This window comes from Myxine glutinosa, chromosome 8 (assembly GCF_964187855.1).
Source record: "Myxine glutinosa chromosome 8, kmMyxGlut1.1, whole genome shotgun sequence".
Taxonomy (NCBI): Eukaryota; Metazoa; Chordata; class Myxini; order Myxiniformes; family Myxinidae; genus Myxine; species Myxine glutinosa.
The window spans coordinates 103,269,999-103,287,360 of NC_136268.1; the positions used below are offsets into that span (position 1 = coordinate 103,269,999).

General features: G+C 46.1%; 1 protein-coding gene across 2 annotated transcripts in view; it reads left to right on the top strand.

Moving 5' to 3' along the window:
• Window positions 1–17,362, top strand: part of LOC137418161 (uncharacterized) — a 183,314-nt gene that overhangs the window by 87,785 nt on the left and 78,167 nt on the right. For both annotated transcript variants that reach the window (XM_068104176.2, XM_068104175.2), the window contains exon 9: window positions 12,933–12,995. In XM_068104176.2, the coding sequence (XP_067960277.2) occupies window positions 12,933–12,995 (63 nt within the window). The remainder of the gene's footprint in view (window positions 1–12,932; window positions 12,996–17,362) is intronic.

Genomic DNA, 17,362 nt, shown 5'->3' on the forward strand with positions numbered 1-17,362 from the left:
ACTTCTTGGCTAATCACATCCAATCAAAAGGAGGCTGCTATAATATACGAAACATATATAATAGACATACAACAGAAGATGCCTAATTTATGCCCCCAGCCCTTTCTCGCCCCCGACCCTTTCTCCTTTTCCTCATTCACTCTTCTTTCATATGCAGCACAAGTCTGTGGGGGCACAATTATAGGCTGAGAGTGTGGCTGTGCCACTGCAGCAATGCCCCCTGTAGGTCAGGGCAGGAATTTGGAATTTGTTCATGGTGCTGGCGATAGCTCACCTGCTTCTCAGGAAGGACTCCGTGGGCCTTCACATCTACCAATTAATACCGGCAGGCGGGAGGCACAGTTTTTAGTTTTTCTGTTTTATTTTATACATGGTCTAAGGCTTGTAATGGAGCTGATATACACACGCACACACTGACATACACACAGATGTAGTCACACAGACACAAACACTTAAACACAGCTACTGAGCTTGGGGGAAGTGCTGTCACTGCCGTCAACTTCACTGCACCGTCATAATAATTGCGCCACCTTTCTCACTGCATTCAGTGGGGCAATGGGACATTTCCTCAGGAGGAATTTCCTGCTCCCCACGGATGCCAACTGATGGGGATTGTCCGTGCTCTAATCCCTTTAAATTTAACGTCCATCCGAGGGATGGCTCACACATTGATGAATCACCCTGCCTGTGAAAATTCGGGATTGGCGTTGATGGAGAACGAAGGAAGGAGAATTTTGCCATTTGCCCAACATATGCATTTTGAATTGCTTTGTCATTATTGTCAGTTTGTTTGAAGTCAAGTCCAGCGTTGTCTCATCACTTACTTGTCTGATTGTATATGCATGATTTGTGTTGCAGTTCCTGCACAAGCCTTCGACCTTGTAAAAATATATAATTAAACAAATAATCTCATTGCTGCAATTTATTTTGGTGCTGTTGTGGAGCAGGTTAAAGGAAATAATTTAAAGCATCACTGTTTGTCTTCCTTTATTGTTGTGGAATAAATAGTTTTCACCAAGCATTTAGCCTTCCTGTAGAGATGAGATGGAACTGCTTACAGATTTGACAACATGATGGTGATGGGCTTACTGGGCTGCTGAATATAAACTTACAAACTGATCATTAGCTCACCTGGAACGAAGTTCAGGGGAGCTTATGCGATGGCGTGTCGTCCGTCCGTCAGTCCCTCCGTCAGTCCGTAAACACTTGAAACTTCTTCTCCGAAACCGCTGATGAGATTACGACCAAATTTGGCACAAATGAAATTTGTTGTGTTGTGACAAGTTTGTTCACGGCATTAAAATAATCGGTGTTTAAGGGGGTCTACCGGGGGTCAAAGTGGATCCAGGTTTGACCCCCAAAATAGGATTTTGATTTTTCCTCTGAAACTACACACTCTATTTCGATTAACCTTTACCACAACCTTAATCACCTGTGATGTACCAAAGTTTGTTTACGGCATTTAAAAATCTGCCCCTTTGGGGATATACGGGGGGGGGGGGGGGGGGGGGGCGGGGGGGTTCAAAGTGAGTCCAGGTTTGACCTCACAAAGTAGATATTTGCTTTCTTCTCAGAAACAACACACACAATTTTGATGATACTTCACCACAACCTTAATCATCTGTGTTGTACCAAAGTTTGTTCCTGGCATTTTTAAAATCGTGGTCTTAAGGTGGTCTTTGGGGAAGGGCTTGCCCACCAAAATAGATATTTGTTTTTTTCTCAGAATCCACACACCCGATTTTGATGAAACCTCGCCACAACCTTCATCATTCATGATGTATCAATGTTTGTTCAAGGCATTGGAAAAATTGGGGTCTGAGGAGGTACACGGTTTGGGAGGGGAGTTCGGGGGTTGCCCCCAAAATGGGTGTTTTTTTTCTTTGTTTGTTTAAAGTCTTATGATTATGTTAGTATGATTCTACATGCTGTCCTGTCTTCCAGCAAGCATTGAAATTGGTTTAAAATACATTTAGTCAGTGCATTATACTGTTTATTCTACCAGGTGAGCACCAGGGGTATTGCCTCTATGTTTTTTTGACTATTATAGAGAGTTCATCATGGCTTGTTTAATTACCTCCACCACCAAAGGTGGATGGAGGTTGTTTTCACCCCTGTCTGTCTGTCTGTCTGTCTGTCTGTTTGTTTGTTTGTTTGTGTGTTTTCTGTTGACAAGATACACTACATGGCCAAAAGTATGTGGACACCAAAACACGCCCGTATGTGCTCGTAAAACATCTCGTTCCAAAATCATGGGCATTAATATGGAGTTGGTCTCCCCATTGCTGCTATAACAGCCTCCACTCTTCTGGGAAGGCTTTCCACTAGATTTTGGAATATTGCTGTGGGGATTTGCTTCCATTCAGCCACAAGTGTGGTATTTTCCTTAATGGAACATCCTTAATGTTCGTCTTTCATTAATCATCCACTTTCTAAACTCCCCCCTTGCCCCTCCCCTCCAAATCTCCCCCCTTTCCCCTCCCCTCCTAAACTCCCCCCTCGCCCCTCCCATTCAAAACTCCCCCCTACCATCCCTCTCCAATTCTCCCCCCTCCCCCCTCCACCTCAAAGCTGCCTCCTCCCCACTTCGTCTCCCTTCTATCTCATACCTCCACCTCCCCCAACCTTCTACTTTCCTCTGCCCCCCCCCCCCTCAAACAACCCCTCACAGTGCCTCATCCCTTTACCATCAAACCTTTCGTCCTCCTCATCCTTCCCTTTCTTGTAACTCTTCTGTAATCTCTGACACACTACCAACTGCTCTCTCTACCTCCCCCTCTCATCCTTCATCTGACCCTGCCCCTCCCCTCCCCTGTCCTGCACCCGATGCTCCCCCTCTCTCCTCATTAACGGTATGGACCTCAAACATCCGGGGCCTTCGCTCAAACCTGATTGATCTCTCCATGCAGGTTGCTTCTGACAATCCAGACTTGATCTGCTTAACAGAAACTTTCCTCCTTCAAGATGTCTCTGATTCCTTAATATCTCTTCCTGGTTACTCCCTCCTCCGGTATGATAGACCTGAGCCTCGTCCTGGTGGTGGGGTTGCTATCTTTATAAAAAACTCTCTTCCTCACTCTCCTTGCACTGCCCTCTCTCCACCCCACCCACAGGAGTACCTCTGGCTACGGCTTCCCCTCCGCTCCCACCTTTTGTTCATATGTGTTCTGTACCGTCCTCTAAACAGTGATGACTCCATTTACATTTCGCTGTCTGACAACATGGACCAACTTCTATCAACTCATCCAAATTCTCTCTTCCTCATATGTGGCGACTTCAACTGTCATCATGCCAGCTGGCTGGGTGTGGGTTCCTCTCTCACCAGCCATGGCACCTCAGCAAAGGACTTCTCCGACTTATTGGGACTGACACAATCTGTCCATTTCCCGACCCGGATCTCAGTCAATGGACTATCTTCTCTTCTAGATTTGGGGATGACAAACTTCCCTGCAAATGTCTGCTGCTCTTCTTCTGCTCCAATCGGTTCTTCTGATCATGTGCTTGTTAAAGTGGACATCTCTCTGGCCATTCTCAGAGAGCCTCCTCAGCGCCGACGAGTCTGGAATTTCACTCAGGCTAACTGGCACGGTCTGCAAGCAGCCATCAATCATCTGGACTGGTCTCCCATCTCTACTGCCTCTGACATCTATTCTTCCTGGGAATTCTTCCAAAGCAAACTGCTCTCTCTCATGCACAGATTTATCCCATCTCGTCTTCAGTTGTCTTACCCTTCTTCCCGTCCATGGTACACTGACACTGAATCTTGTGGTGAGGCAGTTGCCTTGAAACAACTTGCCTTTGCCTCTTGGAAGGCAAATCCAACTGAAGGCAATCTCAGTTCCTTCCACCAAGCTCGGAACAAGTGTGTGTCTACCCTCAGGAGTGCCAGGAAGCACTATCTCTCCACACTCAAGAATGAACTCTCAAACCTGTCTCCTTCCTCCAAATCCTGGTGGCGTCTGGTCAAAACCGTTTCTGGTGTTTGTTCCCCCTCCATCCCCTCCCTTTCCTCAAATGGCGACACAGTTGACACTGCACGTGACAAAGCCGAATGCCTCAACTCTGTGTTTGCCTCAAATTCTTGTGTCCCAAACCTATCTCTCTCTGTTCTCACCTTACCCAGTTGAACCCAACTGCTCCGGGACTCTGTGTCCTTCTCTCCTGACAAGGTGGAGAAGTTCTTGTCAAACCTCGACTCTGATTCTGCAACTGGACCAGACGGCATCAGCCCACGGGTCCTAAAATCCTGCTCTGCTGCTCTATCTCACCCTCTCTCTGTTCTTTTCACCCCCTCTTTTGCTCAAGGTCATTTGCCAGCATCTTGGAAATCAGCAAACATTACCGCTTTACACAAAAAAGGTGCAAAAAGAGATCCTTGCAACTACAGACCAATCAGCCTGCTCCCAATTATCAGCAAAGTCATGGAATCCATCATTGCTTCGGATATCAAATCCTTCCTCTTCTCCAATGGCTTGATCTCCGATCATCAATTTGGATTCAGACCAGCTCATTCTACTCTGGACATGTTGCTTCTGCTGTCTCAACAATGGATGGAGGACCTCAATGCCAAACAGGAAATCTACCTCTCCTCCCTCCAGGTCTTTAAAACAGCTGTTCACCACCATCTCTTATCTTCCCCCATCCATAATCTTGATCTTTTCTACCCCCACTAATTCACCCCAGATCCACCTTGTTTGAAATTCCAACTTCTTTCCTGGAAATCCTGGCAGTGTCCATATGTTTATACCTCTCCCACCCCCCCCCCCCCTTCACATGCCTCCCCTCCTTCACATGCCTCCCCCCCCAAAGCCCTCTCCCTCCCACAGATCTCTCGATGTCTCCATGTCTCTCGGTCCCTGCTCTCAAATGTTGTGTTTGTGTCCTTCCCCCTCTCTCCCCATCTTGTCTACCGCTCCCGATGTTATTTGTTTTATGTGTCTGTTTGTCTTTCTGTGTGATTAATGTTCGCTCTTTCACGAGCCTCGATCTTGTATACAAAAAAAAAAAAAAAAAAAAAAATCAGGGCTGTCTCCCTTGACATATCACGTGCCTTCGATACGGTCTGGCACCCAGCTCTGCTCACCAAACTCTCCTCCGATGGTATCCATGGAAATCTCCACGCATGGCTTGCGGACTTCCTCTCTGGTCGTAGTCAACGTGTGGCCCTGAATGTATTTCTCTCATCTCCCCTTCCTGTTCTGGCTGGAGTTCCCCAAGGTAGTGTTCTGGGCCCTGTGCTATTTTTGGGCTTCATCAATGATCTCTCCGACTCTCTGGAAAATCCTCTCTATCTTTCACCTACCTCATTCTCATCCACCCTCTCTGAAAAAATGTCCACTTCTCCTTTCATTGACCTCCGCACCCCTTCTGACCTCACTGACTACTACAACCACACTCTCTCCTCCTGCCTTGACCAGCTTGCGCCTATAAAAACCAAAACAGTTTCTTTCACCCATTCTGCTCCCTGGTTTACCCCTGAACTCCGCCTGATGAAAACTCGTGCTCGCCAACTTGAAAGACTCCGCAATAAAACAGGTCTCACAATTCACTCCCAAGCCTACACGGACCATCTACAGCAGGGGTGGGGAACCTTTTTCCTGTCAATGGCCATTTCGATTTTTAGAACATCCTTCGAGGGCCATGCTAAATTATTGAATACATATATCGGACTCACCTAATGCGATGGCTGGAACTGTTTCTCTTTGGCGAGGTGTTTGGTGTCAGGTGGTAGTGATGATGATGCTACTCGCAGCTGGTTTTGCAGGTTTGGGTCAGTCAGTCTTGAGCGGAACCGAGTCTTTGCAAGAGTCAGTTTTGAAAAGAACTGCTCACAGCTGTAGGTCGTCCCAAACAGTGATGCAAACTTCAGTGCATGTCTCCTCAGAATGGGAAAGTCCTCAGCACGTACATACAGTTTGTAGAACTCGAGCAAAGGGAGGTTGTTGTACCTAGCTTTGAGCTCGTCATTGCTTTGCAGCTCAATGATTTCGTGTTGTAGGTTGTCAGGCACATCAGCTGGTTCCACATTAAACGGCGTGGCAAATATGTTCAGTTCCCTTTGTTTACTTTTCATGTCCTGGAACCTCTCTCCAAATGCCTGGAGGAGTTTTGCACACTCAGCAGCATATTCAGATGTCACAGCAGGCTTTTGTTCTTGCAGAGTGGGAAAGTGGATGGTGTTTCCCCTTTCCAGTTGCACTTGCCACAGCTTTAGTTTAGCTTCAAATGATTTCACATGTGATTGCAGAGAGCTGAGAAGCTGGTTGGGACCTTGGAGCTTGACGTTCAGCTCTGACAGGTACTTGGTAATATCCACCATGAAGCCCAAATCACACAGCCACTTGCTATCACTGAGTTCCATGACAGGTTTCCCCTTCATCTCCATGAACTGTTTCACTTCTTCTCTCAGTGAGTAAAACCGTGTGAGCATATTTCCGCGACTCAGCCACCGCACCTCACAGTGGTAAACCAGATCTCCGTACTCTGACTCTAGTTCACTCAGTAGCTCCTTGAACTGGCGGCTGTTCAACCCTCTGCTTTTGATGACGTTTATGGTGGAAACGAGAGTTGTCATCACATTGTTGAGCTTCAGGGACTGTGCACACAGATTCTCTTGGTGTATGATACAGTGGCATACAACTAACTCACTTGGATCGAGACTGAGACGACTCATTTCTTTTTTGAACAATGCAGTCAATCCCTTTTGCGCGCCAACCATGGCTGGGGCTCCATCCATGGCCAGGCCACTTAACTTGTCAAACTGCAGTTCGAATTTGTTCATAGCTAAAACAACTTGCTCAAACAAATCCTCACCTTTGGTGGTGCCATGCATGGCTTGCAAAGACAGCAACTCCTCCCTCGTATCAAATTCAGCTGTAATCCCCCGCACAAAAATGGCTAGTTGGGCGGTGTTTGTTATGTCCGTTGTCTCATCGCAGGCCAGAGAGAAAAACTGGAAATCTCTTGCGGTGTCCTTCAGTGTTTTCTCAATATCTTGTGCCATGTCAGTAATCCGATCTGAGACAGTTCTTCGAGACAAACTGACACTTTGGAACAATTTTACTTTGGCTGGTGCGAGCAGCTCCGCAGCGGCAACAAGGCACTCCTTCACAAATTCTCCTTCTGAATGCGGCATCAGCTTCTTAGCAATTAGCTCACTCACCACAAAACTAGCATGCGTAGTGTTGTCTCGGTCAGATTGTGGTCTTATGAAGACTGCTTGTTGAGCACCAAAACTCCGCCGAAGAACGTTAACTTTATCCAAGCGCATTTGTCCTTTCAACTCGTCCAGTTTAGCATGTTTCGAGCTGTAATGACGCTCGAGGTTGGCCTTTTTCATCACCGAGAGCGCTTCCCGACAAACTAGGCATACTGGCTTGCCTTTTACTTCCACAAATAAATAATCGTTTGCCCATTTCTCTTGGAAAGCGCGACATTCCGCATCTACCTTTCTTTTCTTGTTAGTCGCCATGTTTGCATATACTGAATGAAATGATGAGATGAGATCACACGATCACTTGACTGTCCGGAAGGTCGCATATCGCAGTTACGACTGTCCGGAACTCACTTGACTGTCCGGAAGGTCGCATATCGCAGTTACGATTAATCGCAAATTAGTTTTAATTTGATGGCAATTATTCTGTTAGCGCCAACATATTTTGCCAACGTCAAATAAATGAATAAGTTCTCAAATGTGCCGTCCGAGGCAGCGTCTGCTGCCACGTTCGGCATTCGTTGACTGTTACAACACGTGAAAGCTCGCTCCTCTCTGATTGGTTGAATCGTTTTTGGCCATAACTTGGTTACCCTTTGTCCGATTAATTTAAAACCTTGAAAAGGAGAGACTACTGGAATTATAGATAGATGAATTGTCTCGCGGGCCGGATCAAACGGTCTCGCGGGCCGTATACGGCCCGGAGGCCGGAGGTTCCCCAACCCAGATCTACAGCATTACAAAGATGCCCTCTCCCATGCCCGCTCCACCTACTACTCTCAAATTATCCACTCTGGCTCTGGAAACCCAAAAGCTCTCTTTTCTACAATAAACAAACTCCTCAGCCCCCTGAACACCACCACCCAGTCATTCACAGTAGACAACTGCATCTCCTTCCTTTCATTCTTCCAATGCAAAATTGACAACATCTACAACAGCTTAACCACCACCGCACCCGCTCCCCCTCAAACCACCTGCCCCCCCTTATCCTGCCAACCCCTGTCTCAGTTCTCCCCAGTCTCCCCTACTGATCTCTCTGAACTCCTCATAGGAATGAAAACTGCCACCACCTGCACTCTTGACCCCATCCCCTCCAGCTTTGTCAGGGCCTCCCTTCCTGCTCTCTCTCCACTTATCACTGCAACAATAAACTCCTCCCTGTCTACAGGCATCGTCCCACCATCCCTCAAAATTGCTGCTGTTACCCCCATTCTGAAAAAACCTGGACTAAACCCTGACACCCTAAATAACTTCAGACCCATCTCCAACCCACCCTTTCTGTCAAAAGTTTTGGAACGCGCTGTAGCCACTCAACTCAAACATCACCTCTCTGCCAATAACCTGTATGAAACATTCCAATCCGGATTCCGCTCCAACCACAGTACTGAAACTGCTCTCCTCAAAATCACCAACGACCTTCTCCTCTCCTCTGACACTGGCAACCTCAACATTCTCATCCTCCTCGACCTCAGCGCCGCCTTTGACACCATCAATCACACCATCCTCCTCACCCGACTTGAAACCACCTTTAACATTACCGGCACTGCCCTCTCTTCGATCAAATCATACCTCTCTGACAGACGCCAGTTCATCTCCATCAATAACTGCAAATCCCCCACTGCTCCCCTCCCCCAAGGTGGCCCCCAAGGTTCAGTTCTTGGCCCCCTCCTCTTCATCCTGTACCTGTCCCCCCCTTGGTCACTTAATCCGCCATCATGGTCTCCAATTCCACTGCTTCGCCGATGACATCCAGCTTTTCATCTCCACCAAGTCCATCTCCACCGCCACCCACTCCATCCTGGCAAACTGGATCACTGAAATAAAATCCTGGCTTCAAATCAACTTCCTCAAACCTAACTATGATAAATCTGAAATAATCATCATTGGCCCAAAAACGCTCACCAAATCCACCCATAACTTTGCCCTCAACATCGACGGTTTCCCAGTATCCACCTCCCCTCACATCCGGAATCTTGGCATCATCTTTGACCAAACCCTCTCCTTCGACAAATACACTAAACAGATCACAAAGACAGCCTTCTTTCACCTGAAAAACATCGCCCGTCTCCGTCCATCCCTCTCCTCCACGGCTGCAGAAACCCTCATCCACGCCTTCATCACCTCCCGTCTGGACTACTGCAACAGCCTCCTCTATGGTTCACCCTCAATAATCACCAATAAACTCCAATACATTCAGAACTCCGCTGCCCGTCTACTCACCCATTCCCGGACCCGTGACCACATCACCCCCGTCCTTTACAAGCCTCACTGGCTCCCCATCCCCCAGAGAATCCAGTACAAAATCCTCCTCTTGCCCTACAAAGCCCTCCATAACCTGGCCCCATCCTACCTGACTGACCTCCTCTCCAGACACACTCCCACCCGCAACCTCTGCTCTGCTGGTACCAACCTCCTGACCCCCCCCCCCCATCCGGACCAAATTCAGATCCTGGGGGGGACAGGGCCTTCTCCATCGCTGCTCCCACCCTCTGGAACTCACGACGTCACACCATCAGAGACTCCTCCTCACTCACCACATTCAAAATATCACTCAAGACCCACCTGTTCAACACTGCATTCAACATTTAACCCACAGCATTTAACCCCTGACTATCTCTTCTCCTTCTCCTTCCTTTTGCTTTGATTATTTATCTATTGATTATTGTCTTTTTGCACTTGTTTTTTGTACTCTGTCCAAGCGCCTTTGGGCTTCTTGAAAAGCGCTATATAAAATAAATGTATTATTATTATTATTATTATCTCTTTGCTGATGACTCCACTCTCTGCCGCTCCATTCCTCATCCCTCAGATCGGCAGTCTGCAGCCTCCTCACTCTCTGCAGACCTGGACAAAATCACAGACTGGTCCAACAAGTGGAACATGTCTTTCAATCCTGACAAATCTCACACTCTTACTATGTCTCTTTGAAAAGACCGACTGGAAAACCCTCCCATCTACTTTCTCAACAACACTCTCCAAGAAGTTCTGTCGCTCAAGCTTTTGGGTCTCACTATCTACCATGATCTTTCTTGGGAAAACCACATTTCCAAGCTGGCCTCCAAAGCCAGTCGCCGACTGGGCACCCTCCGTCGTACGAAGTCCTTCCTTGGCACACCTGAGCTCCTCACCACATACAAGGCTTTCATCCGCAGCTCAATGGAATACTGTTCCCCCCTCTGGGCCGGCGCTCCTGCCTCACACCTAGCTCGGCTTCACGCTGTTGAAACCAAAGCTTTCAGAATCATTGGAATATCCTGTGAGGAAGCTAACCCCCAGGGCCTTTCACTCACTCACCCCAGGCAGGTTGGTGGTCTTTCTGTCTTCTACCGACTCCTCTCCGGCCTTGCTCCCCCAGCTCTCTCTTCGCTCTGTCGCCCAAATATTCCTACAGGTCGCACAAGATCTGCCAGCAACCCTCTTATGGTTATACTGCCAAAATCTAGGCTCTTTGCTCACCTTCACTCTTTCATTCCCCTTTTCTCCCACCTCTGGAACAAACTCCCCTACTCCCTTCAATCCCACTGCTCCCTCCAGGTCTTTAAAACAGCTGTTCACCACCATCTCTTATCTTTCCCCGTCCAAAACCTTGATCTTTTCTACCCCCGCTAATTCACCCCAGATACACTTTTTTATAATTCCAACTTCTTTCCTGGAAGTCCTTGCAGTGTCCATATGTTTTATACCTCTCCCACCTCTCCCCAAGCCCTCTCGCTCCCACAGTTCTCTCGATGTCCCTGCTCTCAAATGTTGTGTTTGTGTCCTTCCCCCTCTCTCCCCATCTTGTCTGCCGCTCCCCTTATTTTGTGTTTTATATGTCGGTTTGACTTTTTGTGTGATTAATGTTCGCTCTTTCAAGAGCCTCGATCTTGTATACAAAAAAAGAAAAAAAGACCATTAGTGAGGTCGGGCACTAATGTCGGGTGATTAGGCCTGGCTCGCAGTCGGCGTTCCAATTCATCCCCAAGGTGTTTTATGGGGTTGAGGTCAGGGCTGTGTGCAGGCCAGTCAAGCTCTTCCGCACCGATCTCGACAAACCAGTTCTGTATGGACTTCGCTTTGTGCACTGGGGCATTGTCATGCTGAAACAGGAAAGGGCCTTCCCCAAACTGTTGTCACAAAGTTGGAAGCACACAATTGTCCAGATTGTCATTGTATGCTCTAGCGTTAAGATTTCCCTTCACTGGAACTAACAGGCCTCGCCCGAACCATGAAAAACAGCCCCAAACCATTATTCCTCCTCCACTAAACTTTACAGTTGGTACTATGCATTCGGGCAGGTGGCGTTCTCCTGTCATCCACCAAACCCAGATTTGTCCGTCGGACTGCCAGATGGTGAAGCGTGATTCATCACTGCAGAGAACGCGTTTCCACTGCTCCAGAGTCCAATGGTGGCAAGCTTTACACCACTCCAGCCGACGCTTGGCATTGTGCATGGTGATCTTAGGCTTGTGTGCCGCTGCTCAGCCATGGAAACCCATTTAATGAAGCTCCCGACGAACAGTTGTTGTGCTGGCGTTGCTTCCAGAGGCAATTTGGAACTCGGTAGTGAGTGCTGCAAACGAGGACAGCCGATTATTGCACGTTTCAGCACTCTGCGGTCCCATTCTGTGAGCTTGTGTGGCCTACCACTTTGCGGCTGAGCTGTTGTTGCTCCTAGATGTTTCCACTTCACAATAACAGCACTTACAGTTGACTGGGGCAACTCCAGCAGGGCAGAAATTTGACGAACTGACCTGTTGGAAAGGTTGCATCCTATGACGGTGCCACGTTGAAAGTCACTGAGCTCTTCAGTATGGCCCATTCTTCTGCCAATGTTTGTCTATGGAGATTGCGTGGCTGTGTGCTTGATTATATATACCTGTCAGCAAATGGTGTGGCTGAAACAGCCGAATCCACTAATTAGAAGGGGTGTCCGCATACTTTAGACCATGTTGTGTATCTCAAAAATATGTGGATGGATCCGGACAACATTTGGTGGAGAATTTGGGTATGTGGCAAGGACAAAATGATTAGATTTTGGTGACGATCCAGATTCAGATCGGGCTAGTGGAATTTTTGAAGTGATTCTTCACCATTGGGAGATTGGGCCAAAAACTACATATATATCTATATATCTCAAAAAGTTGTGGATGGATTCGGACGAAACTTCGTGGAGAGTTTGGGTGTGACAAGGACGAATCGATTCGATTTTGGTCAAGATTTGAATATGGATTCGGATACGAGAATTATTTAATTTTTTAATTTTTTCTTCACCAGTGAGAGATTGGGTGAAAAGCGATTAATAACATGGTATTTTAAAAGGTTATGGATGAGTTAAGACTGAACTTGGTGGACGAGTTGGTTCGGCGACAAGAAGAAGCCGATTAGATTTTGGTTCAGGTCCGAATCCAGATCCGGCCTATCAGTGGGATACAAAACATAAACTGTTCAATCTGGCGGAGGTATGCGCTCTACCGAGTGCCCTTCTAGTTTCGTTTGAGCTGATATATATTTTAAATTGCTTCTATAAATTATTATTCTTGCTCTGCCACTGGTGTGAAACTTGATGGAGACATGAGGAATTTAACTTGTACCCTAAAATTATCTGTGTTTGCACTTTGCTTTGCCTTTTCAGGATGCCTTGATTTGTGTATCGCAAAAGTCATTTTTCTAGCGTATGAAATTGTCTTCAAGCTGATGTAAAACATCAACCTCATGTGATTCTTTATCATCCATGCAGGTGTTGCAGGAACACTTAAAGAAGGAAAAAGTCAGATCTGATGAGCTGCGGCAGAGTTTGAAGGTATCGTGGCAAGTGTGGTCACTGACGCTTCTGCTTGTTAATAGTACTCATACATGTCACTGGATGTTGTGGGTGGGGGCTTATGGAGGGGGAGCTCCCTCATGTTTTCATTTCATTTAGGTTTCATGGAAGGTCGCTTTTCTCGTTGCCCAATAGATGCTGCAAAGCAGTTTATTTATAAACAATGCTTTTTTTTTTGTATACAAGATCGAGGCTCGTGAAAGAGCTAACATTAATCACACAAAAAGTTAAACCGACACATAAAACACAAAATAAGGGGAGCGGTAGACAAGATGGGGAGAGAGGGGGAAGGACACAAACACAACATTTGAGAGCAGGGACATCAAGAGAAATGTGGGAGGGAGAGGGCTTGGGGGGAGGTGGGAGAGGTATAAAACATATGGACATTGGACACTGCAAGGACTTCCAGGAAAGAAGTTGGAATTTCAAAAAAGTGTATCTTGGGTGAATTAGGGGGGGTAGAAAAGATCAAGGTTTTGGATGGGGGAAGGTAAGAGATGGTGGTGAACAGCTGGTTTAAAGACCTGGAGGGAGGAGTGGGATTGAAGAGAGTGGGGGAGTTTGTTCCAGAGGCGGGAGAAAAGGGGAGTGAAGGTGAGCAGAGAGTCTTGATTTTGGCAGTTTTAACCATAAGAGGGTTGCAGGCAGATCTTGTGCGACCTGTAGGAATATTTTGGGGACAGAGCCCAGAGAGAGCTGGGGGAGCAAGGCCGGAGAGGAGTCGGTAGAAGACAGAAAGACCACCAACCTGCCTGCGGTGAGTGAGTGAAAGGCCCTCGGAGTTAGCTTCATCGCAGGAGATTCCAATGATTCTGAAAGCTTTGGTTTCAACAGCGTGAAGCCGAGCTAGGTGTGAGGCAGGACCACCGGCCCAGAGGGGGGAACAGTATTCCATTGAGCTGCGGATGAAAGCCTTGTATGTGGTGAGGAGCTCAGGTGTGCCAAGGAAGGACTTCGCACGATGGAGGATGCCCAGTCGGCGACTGGCTTTGGAGCCCAGTTTGGAAATGTGGTTTTCCTAAGAAAGATCATGGCAGATAGTGAGACCCAAAAGCTTGAGCGACAGAACTTCTTGAAGAGGATTGTTGAGAAAGTAGATGGGAGGGTATTTCAGTCGGTCTTTTCGGACGAGTTGGTTCGGTGAAAGCTTTGCAACTTTCCTGTCACCTTCAGAGGGTTTGTTGATTTGATGGACACCATTCATTGTTCAGGCATCTCCAGTTGTTTTAGTTTTGTGCACCTGGATGACACACAAAGTTTTGAAGTGTTTTTCTCTCTTTTGAGCTCACCTGGAACGAAATGCAAGGGAGCTTTTGCGATGGCGCGTCGTAGGTCCGTCCGTCCGTTCGTCAGTCTGTCCGTAAACACTTGCAACTTATTTTCTGAAACCGATGAAGAGATTGTGACCAAACTTGGCACAAATGATATTTGTTTTGATTTGACTAAAGTTTGTTCACGGCATTAACAAAATCGGTGTTTCAGGGGGGGTTACCGGGGGTCAAAGTGGATTCACGTTTGACCCCCCAAGATAGGAATTTGCTTTTCCTCTGAAACTACACACACTATTTCGATGAAACTTGACCACAACCTTCATCCCCATGATGTACCGAAGTTTGATCACGGCACAAAGAACATCGAAGTGTAAGGGGGTTTACGGGGGGTCAAAGTGGGCTCTGGTTTGACCCCCCAAAATAGGTATTTGCTTTATTCTCAGAACCTACACATGCAATTTCGATGAAACTTCACCACAACCTTCATCACCCTTGATGTACCAATGTTTGTTCAAGGAATTACAAAAATTGGGGTCTGAGGAGGTATATGGGGTGGGGGGGGGCCTGGAGGGGGTGGGGCCCAAAATGGGTATTTTTTTGTTTGTTTGTTTAAAGTCTTATGATTATGTCAGTATGATTCTACATGCTGTCCTGTTTTCCAGCAACCATTGACATTGGTTTAAAATACCCTTAGTCAGTGCAGTATACTGTTTATTCTCCCAGGTGAGCACCAGGGGTATTGCCACTATGTTTTTAATTACCCAACCTCTCAACAGGATTAGTTGAATCTGTTTTTTACTCTGCTTTGCTTGATATATCATACTTCTAAGATTAGAAAAAGTGGGGTTTTGGTGGAATGGGGAGGGGTAAGGGATAATGAAGCATGTGTGGATTCAGGGAGACTGGGGGTAATGAAGCACGTCGGGATTCAGGTGGAGTGGGGGTAATGAAGGATGGGGAGTTTGAGGCAGGGTAATGATGCATGTGGTGTTGGGGTGGGTTAAGGAAGCATTTGGGGTTTCAGGGAGAATGGGGAGTAATTAAGCGTGTTGGGTTTGGGGTGGACGTAATAAAGCACGTGTTTGAATTAATTGTTTTGTTTCTGCGGAATCTGTTTTTCTCCATCCATTTCTACCTCTTGTTGAAGTTTCTTCTTTCGGGGCTTTTTCATTTATTGTATGTTCTGCTCAAACAGTCCGTTCCCTCTTTCTATGTAATCAACAAAGTAATGCTGCTAACTTTCATTCATAACCTCCCACTCTACTTGCTTGAGATCTTGCTGTGTCCTGAAGATTGATCGCTTTGTCCAGAAGCGGTGTGTTGCACTGTGTTGTATTGACTTGAGCTAGTTTAAGCTGGCTTTTGGTGGGCAGACGTTATGTTTTCACCCCTGGATGTCTGTCTGTCTGTCTGTCTGTCTATGTGTTTGTTTGTCTGTGAACAAGATATCTCAAAAAGTTGTCGACGGATTCGGACGAAATTTGGCAGAAAGGTTGGGTATGTGACAAGGACAAAATGATGATATTTTGGTGAAGATCCGGATCTGGATGCTAGAATTTTTGAAGTGATTCTTTACCATTGAAAGGGCCAAAAACGATATGCATTACTGTATTGCATTATATCTCAAAACGTTCTGGACGGATTTGGACAAAACTTGGTAGACAGGTTGGATGTATGACAAGGGAGAATTGATTAAATTTTGGTGAAGGTCCAAATTGGGATCCAGATACGAGAGTTTTATATATTTTTTTCAAGTGTTTCTTCACCATTGAAAGATGGGGCCAAAAACGATGTACATATAGCATGCAATTGCATGGTAAAAGTTGTGGACGAGTTATGACAAAACTAGGTGGATGAGTTGGTTAGGTGACTAGAACAGGCCGATTCAATATTGGTTCGGGATTAGTGGGATACTAAACGTAAACTGTTCAGCCTGGCAGAGGTATGTGCTCTACCGAGTGCCCGTTCTAGTTATATGTGTACCCATCTGAGCACTTAGCTATTCATTCTGTGAGGTTTGAATGCCACATACAGTGTGATTTGATACATTACATGGTACCCTTGAGTATTAAAAAATATATCATTATATTATTTTGATTAAAATATTTTGTTATACAGTATTGGTACTCTGATTTACCACATAATGCTATTTTTTTCATTCCCTCCTAATGTCCTTTAATTGCATGTGGTAAATGTACAAGCTGCATGAGCAAAAAATAATTACTGGTTATACGTAAATACATTACCATGTGTTAAGCAAGTTCCATTCACTTTCTATGCCTTGTGGAACTGCATAGTCCCGTGGTCATAAAATGGTATGGAATAGCACGAGATTGACGTGTACCCATGTTTATCTTGTTCTGGGCAGTTCACTGGTGTGGACAGGTTGATTTTAACAGAGATTTCCCATTGGATTACATGCGCTTGCTTCTCACTTTAAAAACAAATAAAGAGCATGAATTTCATTGAAGGACTGATGTGCTCTTCACCATTGATTGTTTCTATCATGGCCAATGTCGTAAACTGTTGTTGAGGCTGTTTAACTGCCTGAACGAAGGGATTGTGTTTGTGATGGATTGTTTACCAGACATTAGAGTTTAAAAAAATAAAAAGCGACGTGCAAGCTTTAAATGTCTTGCAACTGACATGTGGCTTTCCATCTACATTCTGCATGACCAGGTGATATTTTTTGTGAGAACAACACATTTACCATCAAAACTTACACCTTCCTTAAATATAGATTTTAAAAAACAAAATTGAATTCCACATTGGATGTTAAACCTTCCCAAAATAATCAACCAAAAAAAGTCACCGTTGCACAAAAAAACATAAAAACACACCCGGGCTCTTTAGCTCTCCAGGTATTTTGTGTGGGAATTTTGGCGAGACGTGACGTGTTAAACTAATTTTCTTTTCTTTATATATGGCCAAGGCTTGTGGAAGAGCTAGGACACAGAATAGATCAGGACACAACATAATAAAGTGGACAACAGGAGAAAGGGGAAACGCCAATAGCAGTGCATAGTGAGAAAGTAGACGGAGATAGACAAACAAGGGATACAGGTAACGATGAGG